The following is a 17367-nucleotide window of genomic DNA, read 5'->3' as shown; positions in this document are numbered from 1 at the left end:
TGCTGGCACCTTCCTGGTTAGTAATTATTCAGCTGTGTGGCAGTTTGACTTCCAGACTTTTGTTGCTAAGCCATGAATTGTCAGGGTCACCAAGTAGATTATTTCCTTCTAGTTATTTTGTCCTTAAGTGCTTCAGAGGGTTGGCCTACAGCATGTTGACATTGTCAGTGTGTACATATTTATTCCATGTGCTAATGAGGGATGAGAGCTGTACCATGAGGATACAGACTTGAGTTGATTCCTTCGTCACTCATTAGGGAACTGTGATGTATGTGTCTAGGAACTTGGAGTTGTGTCTTTCTGTAGACTCTTTCTGACTTTCTACATTTTAATATGCCAGGGAGAAAACTCCTTTCAGCACAGGCTATAAATATTTTTTCTTCTGTCTATATTTGGATACATCTAGTTGTATACTTTGTAGATTGCAGCCATTTGTGAAATGTAAAGAGCCCATTGTTCTTTCACTTTTTACAGTAAGGATTTATTACTTTTTATTTTTTTAAAAGATTTTTATTTATTTATTTGACAGAGATCACAAGTAGGCAGAGAGGCAGGCAGAGAGAGAGGAAGGGAAGCAAGCTCCCTGCAATGTGGGGCTCCATCCCAGGACCCTGGGATCATGACCTGAGCGGAAGGCAGAGGCTTTAACCCACTGAGCCACCCAGGCACCCCCGTTTATTACTTTTTAAATTTAAAAAGTGAAAACACTGCCTTTTCTAATTATTATTATTATTATTATTTTAAAGATTTTATTCATCCATTTGACTGAGAGAGAAAGATCACAAGTAGGCAGAGAGGCAGGCAGAGAGGGAGGAAAGCAGGCTCCCCACTGAGCAGGGAGTCCATTGCAGGGCTCTATCCCAGGACCCTGATAATCACGACCTGAGCTGAAGGCAGAGGCTTAACCCACTGAGCCACCCAAGGTGCCCCGCCTTTTTTAATTATTAAATCACTTATAGACCCACCAGCTAAAGACAGCCATGGTTAGTATTTATATTACTTTTGTATCATTATTTTCCAAGATATATACACATACTTATACACATACATACATATATCTATACATACTTATATATTTTTTACAAAATTGGGATCATTCTGTAAATGTAATTTTGTATTCTGCTTTTTTCACTTACCAGGTATTTTTTCACATCATTAAATATTTTTTAAATAAATTTTGAATAGGTGATATATTTCAAAAATAAAAATGACACAAAATGAAAATATTTGAGAAGTCTTGCTTCCATCTTTGTCTCCATTCATCTTGTCCCTTCAGTCCCTAATGAGTGACCATTTAGTTTTTTCTCTTACTCAAAAGATAGCATTACTATACATAGTGCTCTGTACCTTGCTTTTCCCCTCTCTTCACAATAGTTTATCTTGGAGACCCCTTGTTATCAGTACCCAGGGAATCTTGCTTACCATAGACTAGTCATCTTGTCCCCTTTTTACGTAGGCACTTGGGTTGTCCCCAGGTTTTGCTGTTATAAACAATAAGACAGAAGTCAGTAATTAAAGGGGGGGGACCCCACTTAACCTGCTTCAGTTTTTAAGGCAAAGTTCTTTCCAAAGAAATGCCAGCTAATAAATGTAGAAGTAAGGATGGAATTAGAAAAATCAACATAATTTCAGACCCTAATAGTTCAAGAAGGAGTCACCAGTGGCTGCTAAACTATTAAGCAAATAGTTGAGAAGGAGCAGGATGTTCACTTGATGCCAAATATTAGCCAAAGATTTGCTGATTATAAAGGGAGGAGGGGCTCTACCTTTATAAAGAGAGCTCTTTCAGTTGCAGACTCAACCAGGTAGTCCTGTTTTTCCAAAGGATCACATAATTTTCCAAGTTGCGCTAAGTGGAACAGCCTGAGAATATAGGCCACCTGCTGTGCTGCATCAGGAGGTACATACATAGCATCACCTTTGAGGCATTCTTGCCAGAAACTCTCAGCCTAAATCTAATCAGTATTTTAGATCTAGCCTTCTGTTTATAGGAAATATAAGGGATAGACAGGTAACCTAAATGGCACTGTGAAGAAACAGACAGACAAAACTAAGATGTAAGACCTTCTCCAAGTCACCTGTCCTTGACTTCAAAAAAGCTTGTGTTGGGGGCACCTGGGTGACTCATGATATCAGCTCAGGTTATGATCGCAGGGTCGTGGGATTGAGCCTTGTATGTTGGGTTCTGAGATGAGGGTGGAGCCTGCTTAAGATTCTCTGTGTCTTGGGGAATGTGCTGTGGTGAGTGCTGTGAAATGTGTGAGCCGGATGATTCACAGACCTGTACCCCTGGGGCAAATAATACATTATATGTTAATAAAAATAATTAAAAAAAAAAAGATTCTCTCTGTCTTGGGGCACCTGGGAGGCTCAGTCGTTGGGCATCTGCCTTCGGCTCAGGTAAGGAGCCCTCAGTGCTGGGATCGAGCCCCCGTGTTGGGCTTCCTGCTTAGCAGGGAGCCTGTTTCTCCCTTTGCATGCTGTTCCCCCTACTCGTGCTCTCTCTCTATCAAATAAATAAATAAAATCTTAAAAAAAAAAAAAAAAGATTCTCTCCCCCTGCTACTCCCCTTCTTAAAAAAAAAAAAAAAAGTTTTTTTGTAAATAAAGTAAACAGAAAACCAACCAAAGCAAAACTTGGAGGCCATTTTAGAGTAAAAGAGACCAAAGAGACATGACAAGCAAATTCATTGCTTTACTTTTGGTGGATTCTGTTTTGTTTTGGTTTTTTTTTTAGGCCAAATATTAAAGACATTTTTTAAGATAGTTGGGGACATTTGAATGAGGACTTATTGGTCCTCATTGTACTTACTGGTATTGTGGTTATGAAGTCAAATGTCCTTATCCTTAGCAGATGCACAGTGAGGTGTGTAGGGTTAAAGCATCTTGAAGCCTGATGAAATGGTTCAGAAAAAAATTAAAAAACAACACAAATAATAGTGTGTTCATAGAGCTAGATAAAGCAAATGTGGCCAAATATTAACAGTTCTTGAGTCTAAGTAGCGAATAGCGTGTTTATTATACTGTTTTTTTCAACTTTTCTGCACATTTGAAATTTTTTAAAAGCAAACTACAGTGAATAACATTTCACCTGTATTTTTCTGAAGTGCCGTTTTATTGGGTTGCATATTCCATTGTATAGAGGAACCACAGTTCTTTAATTGTTGCATGTGTGTTTATTTTGCTGCTAGTTGATGTTTTAGTTGAATTTTTGTTTTGTGATAAACTATAGAACTATGCTCTTAAGGCTTGTGGTGGATGAGAAAAAGGAATTTAATTTTTTTTTTCCTTTTTCATCCTCTCTGCTACTCTGGAACTTCACTGGAGATGAAAAAAAGAGAATGAGAAAGATACATCAAAGTAGTCCTTATGCACATGCTTTTAGGTAGGAGATAGAGTTGAAAGCAGCTGCATAAGAACCAGACCTCGGGGCCCCTGGGTGGCTCAGTTGGTTAAGCATCTGACTCTTGGTTTCGCTACAAGTTGTGATCTCAGGGTTGTGAGATTGAGTCCCACGTCATGCTCTGCGCTGGGCATGGAGTCTGCTTAAAATTCTCCTCTCCCTCTGCCCCTCTCCCACCACTGCTTAAAAAAAGAGATAGAGAGCTAGAACTCAAGTTACAGCCTTTTAAAATCAGTTACCTGTTCTTTGGCTTGGAGGCTGCCCAAGTGATAAGGAGGGGAGCTGGGGGATAGGGAGGCAGTGTGGTGAGAAGGGAGGGCAGGTGCTGTGTTGTGTTTTGTTCTTGACAGGTTTTTAGACTTTCTCTATTAGTAACAAAAGTTCTTCCTGCCTGGTAAAATAGTAAGACTAACTGCTTTAGAGAATGATATATTCTTCAGATATAAGGCTGGTTTACTGAGGATATGAGATGAATTTAAGGATGAAATAATTTTGTTATCATATATGATAACTAGAATTAAGAAAACACTTGGGAAAAAAAAGGATGAAATATTTTTGGAAGAAAAGGTCTGGGAGAAGGGTCCTTCGTGAGAGAGTGTCATTAAATATGAAAAAAAATACTTACCTCTTCGAGCTCAATCACATTTGCAATGGGGAGCTTCTCTGATTGCAGAATAGATGTTCTTTGACTTTAATGTCCATCCTTTAGATTTCCATGAAGACAACTTACAAGGACCTGAATGGCCTCATTTTAGCTGCTTCAGCTTGTGGAGCAATTGCTCGCTCCTTCTCTTCCTGTGCCTGGTGTGACAGTGGCTACTGAGCACCATGAAGGTTGTTCCAGAGAAGAATGCTGTCCGGATACTCTGGGGGCGAGAACGGGGCACTCGGGCCTTTGGAGCTCAGCGGCTTCTGCAGGAGCTAGTGGAAGATAAAACTCGGTGGATGAAATGGGAGGGCAAGGTAGGAAAAACAGATATTTTTGACATTGGATTTGTAGGGGTAACTGTAGATGGGGTTTTAGAATGGGATAATGATGTAGAGTTGGGGCATAATTTATTTTGTGTAAGAGAATTGACACATCTAACTTAACAGAGTTTTAAAAATAAATTTGGAAGAATTTTTGGGCTAGAAATAATCTTTTCCCTTTAGAGCTAGACATTTTTCTTAAAGGTAATTTGGATTTCTGTCTCTCAGCTTGTGGCTTGATCATTGTCTCCAGTTTTTTAGCTTATACTGACTACTAATCTACAGTGGCTTGTGTACTTTTTGAGATAGAGTGAGCCATAGTTTATAAATAATGTATTTTAACTTTTCCTGGTTTGTTTTTCAGAGAGTAGAACTGCCGGATAGTCCACGCTCTACCTTTTTGCTGGCCTTCAGCCCAGACAGGTACCTAGTACTTATCTATAACTTAAGACTTGCTACAGCATTGCTTTCTGTATATTTGGTCTAACTTGGTAACATCCCTAAGGGCTCTTTGAAGCTTTGCATGAACAGCGCTTTGTCAGTGTATCAGAAGGGGAAAGAAAGTAGATGAGCGTTGCTAACCATAGAAATAACAGGGATAAGCAAAGGAAACGGCGGACCTTGAGCCTCCAAATTCAGAAAATTTCTCAATTACAATCCTTTGGCAGTGTGATGCAGGCCACTGATGGCATGATAATTTTTCTGCTGGAAAAAAACAGTCTCTGAAGGGGACGTGTGTCATTTGGGGACAGTGTGGAGAAGCTAAAGCTTTTAAAGATCAGAATACTTCTGTTGTTTATAATGCCTAGGGTGTAGTGTTTCCACGCTGGGGTGGGGAATACTCGAAAGCCAGTTATCCAGAACTGATAAAATTTGTTACCCTCCTACATGCTTCACATTCATTTCCTACTCTTTGATTTCCTAGGACTCTGTTGGCCTCCACCCACGTGAACCATAATATCTATATTACGGAGGTGAAGACTGGCAAGTGTGTTCATTCTTTGATTGGACACCGCCGTACTCCATGGTGTGTCACTTTTCATCCTACCATCTCAGGCCTTATTGCTTCTGGCTGCCTAGATGGGGAGGTCAGAATTTGGGATTTGCATGTAAGTATTTCCATTTCTTTGGTATTCTAAATGCAGAGAGTTGTTTACCATTGAGTTCTGAACTAGAGAGACTAGCCAGGTTTTTAGGACTACATCTGAGTAAGTGGTGGTCTTCCCCACTTAAATAATGGGAAGTCTAGTCCATATTCCTCCATTCTAAGATGAATATCTCACTTAACTATTCTTCCATCTGCCCATTGTGGCATAGTACAGGAGGTTCTAAATTATGTTCAGGATAGATACCTTTTTTTTTTTTAGAGCAAGGATTGTGGATGTGTTCTGATCATGATCGCCAAAGCAATGTGCTTCTTGTCCTGATGACTTAGTAGTGGGTTGTTGTGCACCATGGCTATGTGGATGCTCATTGCTTTGGATTGCAGATGACTTGGAGAACTGAGCTGGCAGTAATAATTTTCTGATAAATTGGCGACTCTGCCAGATCACTGATTTTCTACATTTTACAGTGGACATATTTAAAGTCGGCTCTATAAGTAGTCATTTTACCTTAAATGGTCCTTTCTTGAAATTGACATCCCAGTCTGCTGCCAGTTTGTAACCTGAGAATATTTGGGATTGGTTCATTTGTAGGGTGGCAGTGAAAGCTGGTTCACAGACAGCAACAATGCCATTGCTTCTTTGGCTTTCCACCCTACGGCTCAGCTCCTGTTGATTGCCACTGCCAACGAGATCCACTTCTGGGATTGGAGTCGGCGAGAGCCCTTTGCAGTGGTAAAGACAGCTAGCGAGATGGAACGGGTCCGGTGAGTGCTCTGGCCACCAGCGATGTCTGGCATAGGACTAACGTGGCAGAGAACATTTACATTTGCTGTCCCTTCAGGAAGCAGTTTGTTATACCTGCTCAGAGCAGGTGGTTATGCGTACAGCTCCTACTTTTGAAGCTGCTGGCCAATCAGTAGTTCATTTTAGCTGTTTCTGATTGGTCTCATCTTCTGGTCTCTGTAGACCAGGGTTGTTAGAATGTCATTTGGGTTCAGAGCTATCTGGATTTGGGGTGGGGCCCTCTTTTGGGAAACCTGCAAGATGTTCAGGTGGAGGTTAATTTGGTGGGAAGTTGCTAAATCAGTTATTTGCGTTTATCAAACTGGAAAATGGAGATGAAATATGTGTCAGATCTGCTGATTGATATTTAGCCCTCAAAACGCAAACACACATCGCTGGAATTAAAGCTGACGCATTGGTTTTCTTTGGTCCTCTTTGGTATTGCAGTTGGATATAAGAAAATTTTCTAGTCTCAGCTGTATCACTTGATGCTGAAACTGTTCACTGTCACCAGAACTTCTGCTTCTTGCCAGTGTAGCTGCTTTGTGAGGGCAGAACTAAGTAACCCAGTGGCAGGGTATGGGAGTGTGCTGTGCTTTACTGCTCTGATGGGCTCTTCGGTATAAGCAAGCGTGTGCTTAATGTAGCTGCTTCTTGGGACAGAAACCTAGGTGCTTTTTTAAAATTATCTTCGTGATACACAATCCCCTATTCTGGCAAGTGTGAGGAGATAACAAGAAGTATTGAGCCCTATTATTTTGATTTCTTCAAGAGTTTTGAAAGTTCCTAGAATGAAGAGGCTGCCTGGGTAATCCTCACTTATCAGTAGTGATTGCCGTACATTTGAACACAGACTTCCTCTTCTTATTTAACATCTATGCGTGTCTGTCTTTCTTTTTGTGTTTTCAGTCTGGTGAGATTTGATCCTCTTGGACACTACTTACTCACAGCCATTGTTAACCCCTCTAATCAGCAGGTAAGTTAGTCAGCAGTTCCAACTCCATCTAAACTGGAAGTTTTTTCCTAGACTAGTGCTCCAATTCTGATTTTATTGGACTTGTACTTTGTAATGCCCAAGTGTTTCTTTTCTAGTCGAGATTGAGAACTAGCTTCAGACTGTGTATTCAAAGTGCTAGCCATAGCCTTGACAGGGGAGTCAATTCTGAAACCCCCAAGTGACCACCTTATTAGAAGTAACCAGGCTGTGTTGGGTAGCTTGTCATTTTTGTGCCTCTGGCTGCTTGACACTCTCACTGCCTCTGTGTCAGAGAGATGCACTTTGTAAAAGTGTCGGTTTGCCCTCTGTACCCATTCAGAAGTGTCACTAATTGGAAGTGAACAATTTAATTCCCTATGATGATCCGGAAGCTGAAGCCAGTTAGTCCTCAGTGCTTCAGGGTAGGGTTGTTGTCTCTCCATGAAGACTGTTTTCCTTGGATGGTAGTCAGAGTCAGTAGTTAGTTTGCCTTGATTTACCTGGAGGTTCTACCTAACTGCCTCGATCTCCCTCTGCAGGGTGATGACGAACCAGAGATCCCCATAGACGGAACAGAGTTATCCCACTACCGTCAGCGCGCCCTGCTGCAATCACAGCCAGTTCGCCGGACGCCTCTCCTCCACAATTTCCTGCACATGCTGTCCTCCCGCTCCTCTGGCATCCAGGTGGGAGAGCAAAGCACAGTGCAAGATTCTGCTACCCCCTCACCCCCACCGCCTCCCCCTCAGCCCTCCACGGAGCGCCCCAGGACTTCCGCTTACATCCGGCTCCGACAGCGGGTCAGTTACCCCACAGCTGAGTGCTGCCAGCACCTTGGGATCCTGTGCCTTTGCAGCCGCTGCTCTGGCACTCGAGTTCCTTCCCTCTTGCCACACCAGGACAGTGTCCCCCCTGCTTCTGCCAGGGCTACTACCCCTTCCTTTTCTTTTGTACAGACCGAGCCCTTCCATCCCCCGGAGCAGGCCTCGTCAGCGCAGCAGGACCAAGGCCTCCTGAACCGGCCGTCTGCCTTCAGTACAGTCCAGAGCAGCACTGCCGGCAACACGCTCCGCAACCTCAGTCTGGGCCCCACCCGTCGCTCTTTGGGAGGCCCTTTGTCCAGCCACCCTTCTAGATATCACCGAGAGATAGCTCCTGGGCTGACAGGGTCCGAGTGGACCCGGACAGTGCTCAGTCTGAACTCCCGCTCTGAGGCAGAATCCATGCCTCCACCCAGGACCAGTGCCTCTTCGGTGAGTTTGCTGTCTGTGCTGAGGCAGCAGGAAGGTGGCTCTCAAGCGTCTGTGTACACTTCAGCCACAGAAGGGAGGGGTTTTCCAGCTTCAGGGTTGGCAGCTGAGTCAGATGGAGGAAGCGGCTCCAGCCAAAACAACTCGGGCAGCATTCGCCATGAGCTTCAGTGTGACCTGAGACGCTTCTTTCTGGAGTATGACCGGCTGCAGGAGCTGGATCACAGCCTGAGTGGAGAAGCCCCCCAGACCCAACAGGCCCAGGAGATGCTCAATAACAACATTGAGTCCGAGAGGCCAGGCCCCTCCCACCAGCCCACCCCACACAGTAGTGAGAACAACTCCAACCTGTCCCGTGGCCACCTGAACCGCTGTCGCGCTTGCCACAATCTCCTGACCTTCAACAATGACACCCTGCGCTGGGAAAGAACCACACCCAACTACTCCTCTAGCGAGGCCAGCTCCTCCTGGCAGGTCCCCACCACCTTCGAGGGCATGCCATCGAGTGGCAGCCAGCTGCCACCCCTTGAGCGGACTGAGGGCCAAACGCCCAGCTCCAGCAGGCTGGAGTTGAGCAGCTCTGCTAGTCCGCAGGAGGAGAGGACTGTGGGAGTGGCCTTCAACCAGGAGACGGGCCACTGGGAAAGAATTTACACCCAGTCTAGCAGATCTGGAACTGTACCACAGGAGGCCTTACATCAGGATATGCCTGAGGAGAGCTCTGAGGAAGATTCACTCAGGAGGTAAGCAGGTGCTTTCTTGCCTTCTCCTACATCCCTTGCTTTTCTCCTTACATCTGTTCCTTCAGTCCTGTAGATGTTGTGGCTGGATCTGGAGTGTCTGGGACCCGTGCATCTGGTTTTGGTCTCCCTGATATCCATTGCATCTTCTTGGAAGATCTTGCTCTGGTGGCAGAGATAGAACGGGGCCTAACAGTATAAGTCACGTGGTTCTGCTAGCTCCTTTTCTGGCTAAGCTCATGAGTCCTTTCACCTTAAAGGAGAATATAGAAAAAAAAAAAGAATATAGATCAGGTTAGAGGTGCAAGAGGAGGTAGAGTCATTGACTTCCTCTGCCCTGCTTTTTGACCTTCTTGGAGGATTGTATGTGCAGCACTAGTTATTGTGAAAAAAGAAAATGTCCCAGAGGCTGCAGACTAGCATATTAGCTCTTTTTCAGTCGTGTCTCTTTGGACAGTTGTGTTCACCTGTTAAACCTTATCTTTTGGAACACTGCAACTTGACAGAAGGGAAAAGAAAATTTGTGTGTGTGTGTGTGTATGTATGTCAAGGAAAGTCCATTTTTTTAGGGATACATATTTTTTTGGATAGCAGATTAGTTGCTTAGTTAAGATTCTTTGAGGAGATCTTCCAGATGGACATTCACCTCAAGGTGAGGAAGAAGAATAATTTGTAGAAGGAAGGCCTCTCCATACTCAGATCAGCATCCCAGGCAACTCTTCCATGGAAGAAACGGAGTGGGTGTAGTTGACCGCCCACCACATGTTCCATGTATGGCTGTGTGCGCATCTATCTTGATTTATTAGGGACTTCTTTCTGTAATTCTGTAAAGGTCACATCTAGCGTAATCACCAACTCCCAGAATATGCCTGTTGGATCCAAACAGCATATTGCTCTGCATTACATTCTCTGTTGAAGCAACTGAAATTTCTGACATAAGCTTCTAACAAGGGTGGGAATATGGATTGTGCACATAATGTACTTGTTATTTTGGGAGAATGCTTTAGAGAGTTACCCAGTTAATAAGTATTTGTTGAATGGTTATGTGCTAGCACTGTGCTAGGCACTGTAGGGAATACGGAAGAAGTATAATACCTGGTCTTTACCCACTGGGAGTGTTATTATAAAGGCAGGACTTATTTACATGCAATTATATAAAAAATGTAGATGACCCAAATGCTTCACTGTGCGGTACTGAGATTAAATGCAGTCTCATTTCAGAGAAAGGGAAGTATCATCAAAGAAGGCTGTATGAAATCAAGTCTTGAAAGATGGGTAGGATTAGGGAAAGACCTTTTTATTTTAGGAGACCAGCGCATTCTAAGACAGGAAAGAACATGTTGAATGCAAGATATTGGGTGGTTACTAGGGGCTGTTGCTAAGGGGAAGATAGGACACTTGGTTGGATATGAAAGATAGACAAAATAATAGAGGTTGTTACTATGCTCCTATAGTTCAGACTAGCTCTGGGTTAACGTCTCCTAAATTCCCAGCTTTGTAATATTTTGCCTTGCATAATGGCCCATATTAGGAACTTGAGACTGTTACTCCTCTTTGTCAAGAGAGGTGGGAAGGTAGCAAGCACAGTGTCTGACATAGAGTAGGCATGCAAAAGGTTTATGAAAGGTAGTTGTAAAAGAACTGTCTTTAGTTACTGCTCTAAAAGCCTCCCAGGACCTGTTTCCATAGTACCAGTGGGCCTCTGGTCAGTTAGCCTTTGTGCATTTCTGTTGTAGTAGTACCTCTTCTGGTGTTGTTCTGAGAAATATCTGAGTGGTTTAAAGTAAACTCTGTTTGATAATGATTAGAGATACCAGTTACTGAGGCCCTACTATGTGTTAGATACTATATCTTTGCACTAGTTATTTCTAATTTCCACCATAACTCTGCAAGGCAGGTATTAAATGTCTCATCTTATTTTTTTTTTTAAAGATTTTATTTATTTATTTGACAGAGATCACAGGTGGGCAGAGAGGCAGGGCAGAGAGGGAGAGAGAGGGGGAAGCAGGCTCCCCACTGAGTAGAGAGCCTGATTCGGGGCCTGATCCCAGGACCCTGAGATACGACCTGAGCCGGAGGCAGAGGCTTTAACCCACTGAACCACCCAGGTGCCCCAGATGTCTCATCTTACATTTGAGGAAAGTGAGGCTCAGAAAAGTCGAGTTTCTTGTTAAAGATCCGTAAGTAGGTTGAGTGGGGATTTGAATTCTAGTTTGTAGGACTACAGATTTTTCTAAGCTGCCAGCCATGGTATATTCCTTAGTGTGATACCTCATTTTTCGGTGAAACATTTTTATTAATTTTAGTTTCATTTAGTTTTTTATTATGATAATCTTCAGACATATAAAAACAGAAAGTTTAATAAGTGAATTTTCATATATCTCTCATCTGACTTTAAAAATTATTAACATTTGTCCAGCTTCCATTTGTCTATATCCCCTGTTGACTCCCCCAACCCAGACATAAAATTTCATCTGAAAATAATATGTTTCTCTAGAACAGTGCCATCCAATAAACTGTTCTACAGTGATGTAAGTGTTCTGTATCTGCGTTGTGCAGTATGGTAGGCATTAGCCACATGTGGCTAATAAGCATTCAAAATATGGCTAGTGTGAACTGAGGAGCTACATGTACATTTTTAAATTTTAATTAAATGTAAATAGCCACATGTGACTAAAATATTAATCACTTCTTAATAAAAGTAGACCGTTTAAAACCCAGAAACTGGGGCATCTGGGTGGCTCAGTCAGTTAAGCATCTGCCTTTGGCTCAGATCATGATCCCAGGGTCCTGGGATTGAGTCCCGCATCGGGCTCCCTGCTTAGTGGCAAGCCTGCTTCTCCCTCTCCCACTGCCCCTGCTTGTGTTCTCTCTCTTGCTGTCTCTTTCTTCAAATAAATAAATAAAATCTTTTTTTTTTTAAGATTTTATTTATTTATTTGTCAGAGAGAGTGAACACAGGGAGACAGAGTGGCAGGCAGAGGCAGAGGGAGAAGCAGGCTCCCTGCTGAGCAAGGAGCCCGATGCAGGACTCAGTCCCAGGACGCTGGGATCATGACCTGAGCCGAAGGCAGCCGCTTAACCAACTGAGCCACCCAGGTATCCCAAATAAATAAAATCTTAAAAAAAAAAAACCACACAAAACAAACCCCAGAAACTATGTTTGTGTTTTAAATAAAGAAGTTCAAATGTTTAAAAATATAGGCTCTAGTAAACAATTGTGTAAATATATTCTTCTTTTAAAAATATACAAATAATGCATGGTTTCATTGTAAAATATAATAGTTACATGATTTGTGGAGTCACTTGAGATGAGCTAGGATGAGATGTACTGTGGGGGCTGACAGCCTGCTCAAAAGTGAGGTATAATGTAAAATATTCCAAGGGCATAGCCTTTATAGAGGGGCCATCACTTCCTCGTAATTTGAGTGGCTGCATTCTAGTGTAAATCCCTAATACATTCAAGTGCTTATCAGCATCTTCTGCCACCTTCAAAAGGGACCTGATGTTCTCTAGCTAATGAGCCGGCCCTTGCTTGGCTTTCCCCAGCAGGTGTCACTGTTGGGCTGTTGCTGCCGCTAGACTAGTATGGACGGCAGGAAAGGAAGGTGTCCTTATTGTGTGCCTAGTCTGCTTGAAGGGAGATTTATTCTTTGGCCTTGTAGTAGGAGATAGACAAAAGAAGCATATTTTGATCCTCGGTGCTGCTGATTTAATTAATAGTGTTTGAAAATAGTGAGAATATTGAGCACAAGTGTGTCATTTCAGTATAGCTCTGTTGCTGAGCTCTGATAACCAGTTCACAGTTTGGCTCCTTTTGCCTGTGAGCGGTAGAGGGCAAGCTGCCTGTGTAGTAGTCTTGACTCCAGATTAAAACTTAAAACTTGGGTGGCAGACCTTTTCCTCACCACCAGAAACAACAACTTCTTCTTCTTCTTCTTCTTCTTTTTTTAAAATTTTATTTATCCATTTGACAGAGAGAGCACAAGCAGGGGGAGTAACAGGGAGAGGCAGAGGGAGAAACATGCTCCCCACCCAGCAGGGAGCCCGATCTGGGCTTCCATCCCAGGACCTTGTGATCATGATCTGAGCCGAAGGCAGATGCTTAACTGACTGAGCCACCCAAGCACTCCCAGAAACTTCTTTTTGGGTCTGATAGCCCAGGATCTAGCAGAAGATCAGGGTCTTGTGGCTCCTTGCAACTTGCAGCAGGAGTCCCTGTGGCTTTGAAAGGTTGGTATTAGGAAAAAGAGAAAATTACTTAAATGGCATTTTAAAACTGGAGAAAACCTAGAGTGTATTTAATACAGCCCTTTTTCTTTTCTTTCTTTTTTTTTTTTTAAATGAAAAAACTTAGATCTACAGAAATGACTTCTTAAGAGGTGCTTATAAGAACCGTGGGATTCAGGGCACCTGGGTGGCTTAGTGGGTTAAAGCCTCTGCCTTCGGCTCAGGTCATGATCCCAGGGTCCTGCTTAGCAAGGAGCCTGCTTCCTCCTCTCTCTCTCTCTATCTCTGCCTGCCTCTCTGCCTGCTTATGATCTCTGTCAAATAAATAATAAAATCTTAAAAAAAAGAACTGTGGGATTCAAACCATTAGGCCCTAAAGAGGGCACTCTTTCCTCCTCTTCATTTGAAATTAGTGCTTTCACATACTGAGTTTTCTCTGTCAGAACCTCTGTTGCTCCTGTAGATCATTGAGGGGTGGGGGTGGCGCGGTGGGCTCTTTAGTCAACTCTCTTTGTTAAAAACTGGAGGTCTGGGGCACCTGGGTGGCTCAGTGGGTTGGGGCCTCTGCCTTCAGCTCGGGTCGTGGTTCTGGGGTCCTGGGATTGAGCCCCGTGTCGGGCTCTCTGCTCTCTGCTTCCTCCTCTCTCTCTGCCTGCCTCTCTGCCTACTTGTGATTTCTGTATGTCAAATAAATAAATAAATAAATCTTAAAAAAAAAAAAAAGAAACTGGAGGTCTGATAATTCATTTACAATTTTTGTCTCACTGTAGAAATGTAACCAACACAATGTTTTTAGGGATATAGGAGAAACATTGTTTTAGTTATTTGCCCATAGAATTGCATTGATGAGGTTTTTGGAAGTGATCCCAGTTTGGGAAGTCCACTATAAAAATCCCAACAACTAGGAGATAAAATCTGAGCCAAATCTTCCTCAACTAAATTGTGCCTGCATTCCTTCTCCAGAAAGGTGACAAGGCCTTTTGTCTGAAGTATTTAATAAGATTGAGTGTGTTCTGAGAAGTGATGTCTTTTGATCTGTACTTTTCCCTTATGATAAAAGAAGATTGGTGAAATTTGGCCCAGAACATTGAAGGTTAGAGTTGGAACCCCGCATTTGATTTCTCAGTTTTTTTTAGACTTTTGTGAGGGAATTGCTTTGGAGTTGGAGCAGTCTGAAGCCTCTTGAGGCTTTGTGGGCCAGTGAACTTGTTTGATGCCTCAGCTCTATTCACATGGGGATTTTCCAGGGAGTGCTCAGCAGAAATATCATTGATGGAGAATAAATGGGTATATCTGCAGGGCTAGTCATAGGTCCACAAGAGGGAGAAGGTGACCTAGAAATTAGGAAAGCACCAGTCTTTTTAGCTTGATCATGATAAAGACAGGGTCCATGTTTAGTAGCTTTGCTGTGCCATTGACTTTACTGGATTTAAAGAGTTCAGATATATATAAAATCACTTTTGGTTTCTTTGGATGGGAGTATACTCAATTTATTATTCAAAACCTAAGACAGCTGTCCTCTTTTCCTTTGAGAAAACTTCCCTGAATGTCCTAAATAATCACTTTCTCTTTGTTGCTTGTACTAGACATATAGGTACTTACTTGTAATATTGTACCCATGAGAGGAAAGTATTTGTTTCCCTTTCTGTCAGCCCCCTGAAGGCAGTGATTATGTCTATATTCCTACTGTTCTAGAATACTACCTGGCACATAGTAGGTGCTCAGAAAGTGTTAATTGAATTCAAGAAATGGAATTGAAATTCCATCCCCAGTGATTCATTATGAAGTATAAATTCTTTTTGGCTTGGTAAAAAAAAGAAGACAGACCCATTATTATGCCACATCCTTTAGTCTTCTAGGTTATTGCCTTAATAATTTCTTGTTGAATAAATGAAAGGGCATTATCTAGAGTTATACATGGAAGACAACTTCTGTAACTTGAGCTCAGGTGACCTAGAAGTTGTTCCTCTGATGTTTCACTATTGTGCTACGTTTCTAACTTGTATGTTGGTTGTCCTGAAGCCTGTAATAAGTCTTGTTGCACCTGATCAGCCGTCCTTTGTACTGGCTCTCACGGGTGACTCAGGGCCTGCATAGTCCTTGAGTGCACCCGCATCATACAGCTTTCTCTCTCTCTCTCTCTCCCCCTCTTTTTTTAAGTTTTTATTTTATTTTAAAGTTTTTTTTTTTTTTAAGATTTAATTTTTTATTTGACAGATCACAAGGAGGTGGAGAGGCAGGCAGAGAGAGGGAGAGGAGGAAGCAGGCTCCCCGCTGAGCAGAGAGCCTGATGTGGGACTTGATTCCAGGACCCTGGGATCTTGACCTGAGTCGAAGGCAGATGCTTAACCCACTGAGCCACCCAGGCGCCCCTTAAGTTTTTATTTTAATCATGCTCAACATGCACTCCTTAATCCCCATCACCTATTTCACCCATGCCCCTGCCCACCTCCCCTCTGGAAACTATCAGTTTATTCTCTGTATCAGTCTGTTTCTTGGTTTGTCTCTTTCTCCACCCCCACCCACTGCCTTTACTCATTTGTTTTGTTTTTTAAATACCACTTATGAGTGACATCATAGGGTATTTGTCTTTCTGTGTGTTATTTCACTTAGCATTATACTCTCTGGTTCCAGCCATGTCATTGCAGTTGGCAAGATTTCATTCTTTTTTATGGCTGACTAATACTCCAATGCATATGTCTACACCACATCTTCTTTATCCATTCGTCCAACATAGGGGTGCATGTAGCCCTTTGAATTCGTAGTTTTGTGTTTTTTGGGTAAGTACCCAGTAGCATGCTTGCTGGATCACAGGATAGTTCTATTTTTAACTTTCTGAGGAATCTCCATACTGTTTTCCAGAGTGGCTGTACGAGTTTGTAGTCCCACCAACAGTGCAAGACGGTTCCTTTTTCTCCACATCCTCCCCAACACCTGTTGTTTTTGTGTTGTTGGTTTTATCCATTTTGACAGGTATGAGGTGCTGTCTTATTGTAGTTTTGATCTGCATTTCCCTGATGATGAATAATGATGAGCATCTTTTCATATGTCAGCCATCTGGATGTCTTCTTTGGAGACATGTCTGTTCATGTCTTCTACCCATTTTTAAGTTGGATTATTTGATTTTTGGGTGTTGATTTTATATGTTCTTTATTTCTTTATGTATTTTGGATACCAACCCTTTACCAGATATGTGCTTTGCACATATCTTCTCCCATTCCATAGGTTGCCCTTCAGTTTTGTAAAGGCTTCCCTCCCTGTGCAAAAGCCTTTTATTTTGATGTAGTCCAATAGTTTTATTTTTGCTTTTGTTTCCCTTGCCTCAGGGGACGTATCTAGGAAAAAGTTGGTCTGGCTGATATCAGAGAAGTGACTGTCTTGCTTTCTTCTAGGATTTTTATGTTTCAGGTATCACATTTTTTAAAAAAAATTTAATTTTTAAAGATTTTATTTATTAGAGAGATCACAAGCAGGGCGGAGGGGTAGATGGAGAAGCAGATTCCCTGCTGAGCAAGGAGCCCGATGTGGGACTCCATTCCAGGACCCTGGGATCATGACCTGAGCTGAAGGCAGATGCTTAACCGACTTGAGCCACCAAAGTGCCCCCCCTTTAAAGATTTTTATTTATTAGAAAGAGAGAGAGAGAGAGAGACAGGTCTCAAATGTAGATCCTTAATTCATTTTGAACTTTTTTTTGTGTATGGTGTAAGAAAGTGGTCCAGTTTCATTCATTTGCATGTAGCTTTCCAGTGTTCCTAACACCATTTGTTGAAGAGACTTTCTCCTTTGGATATTTTTTCCTACTTTGTTGAAGATTAATTAACTGCATAATTGTGGGTTTATTTCTGGATTTTCTGTTCTGTTGATCTATGTGTCTGTTTCTGTGCCAGTACCATACTGTTTTGAGCTT

General features: G+C 42.4%; 1 protein-coding gene across 11 annotated transcripts in view; it reads left to right on the top strand.

Moving 5' to 3' along the window:
* AMBRA1 (autophagy and beclin 1 regulator 1) overlaps positions 1-17367 on the top strand; it is a 174105-nt gene that overhangs the window by 26013 nt on the left and 130725 nt on the right. For 6 of the 11 annotated variants that reach the window (XR_004381138.1, XR_004381140.1, XR_004381139.1 and 3 more), the window contains exons 2-7: positions 4113-4366; positions 4737-4795; positions 5298-5481; positions 6070-6242; positions 7171-7237; positions 7777-9230. Coding sequence is in view for 8 of the 11 variants with exons in the window: in XM_032844600.1 (XP_032700491.1) it covers positions 4232-4366; positions 4737-4795; positions 5298-5481; positions 6070-6242; positions 7171-7237; positions 7777-9230 (2072 nt within the window). In the remaining 3 variants the exon portion in view is untranslated. The remainder of the gene's footprint in view (positions 1-4112; positions 4367-4736; positions 4796-5297; positions 5482-6069; positions 6243-7170; positions 7238-7776; positions 9231-17367) is intronic. The other 5 variants (XM_032844606.1, XM_032844604.1, XM_032844602.1 and 2 more) reach the window with 2 other exon arrangements.

The sequence above is a fragment of the Lontra canadensis genome, unplaced genomic scaffold (assembly GCF_010015895.1).
Source record: "Lontra canadensis isolate GAN:19392208 unplaced genomic scaffold, GSC_riverotter_1.0 scaffold154, whole genome shotgun sequence".
In the NCBI taxonomy this organism is placed as follows: domain Eukaryota; kingdom Metazoa; phylum Chordata; class Mammalia; order Carnivora; family Mustelidae; genus Lontra; species Lontra canadensis.
The sequence above is the reverse complement of the archived record's forward strand: the minus strand, read 5'-3'. Positions and strand labels throughout refer to the sequence as shown.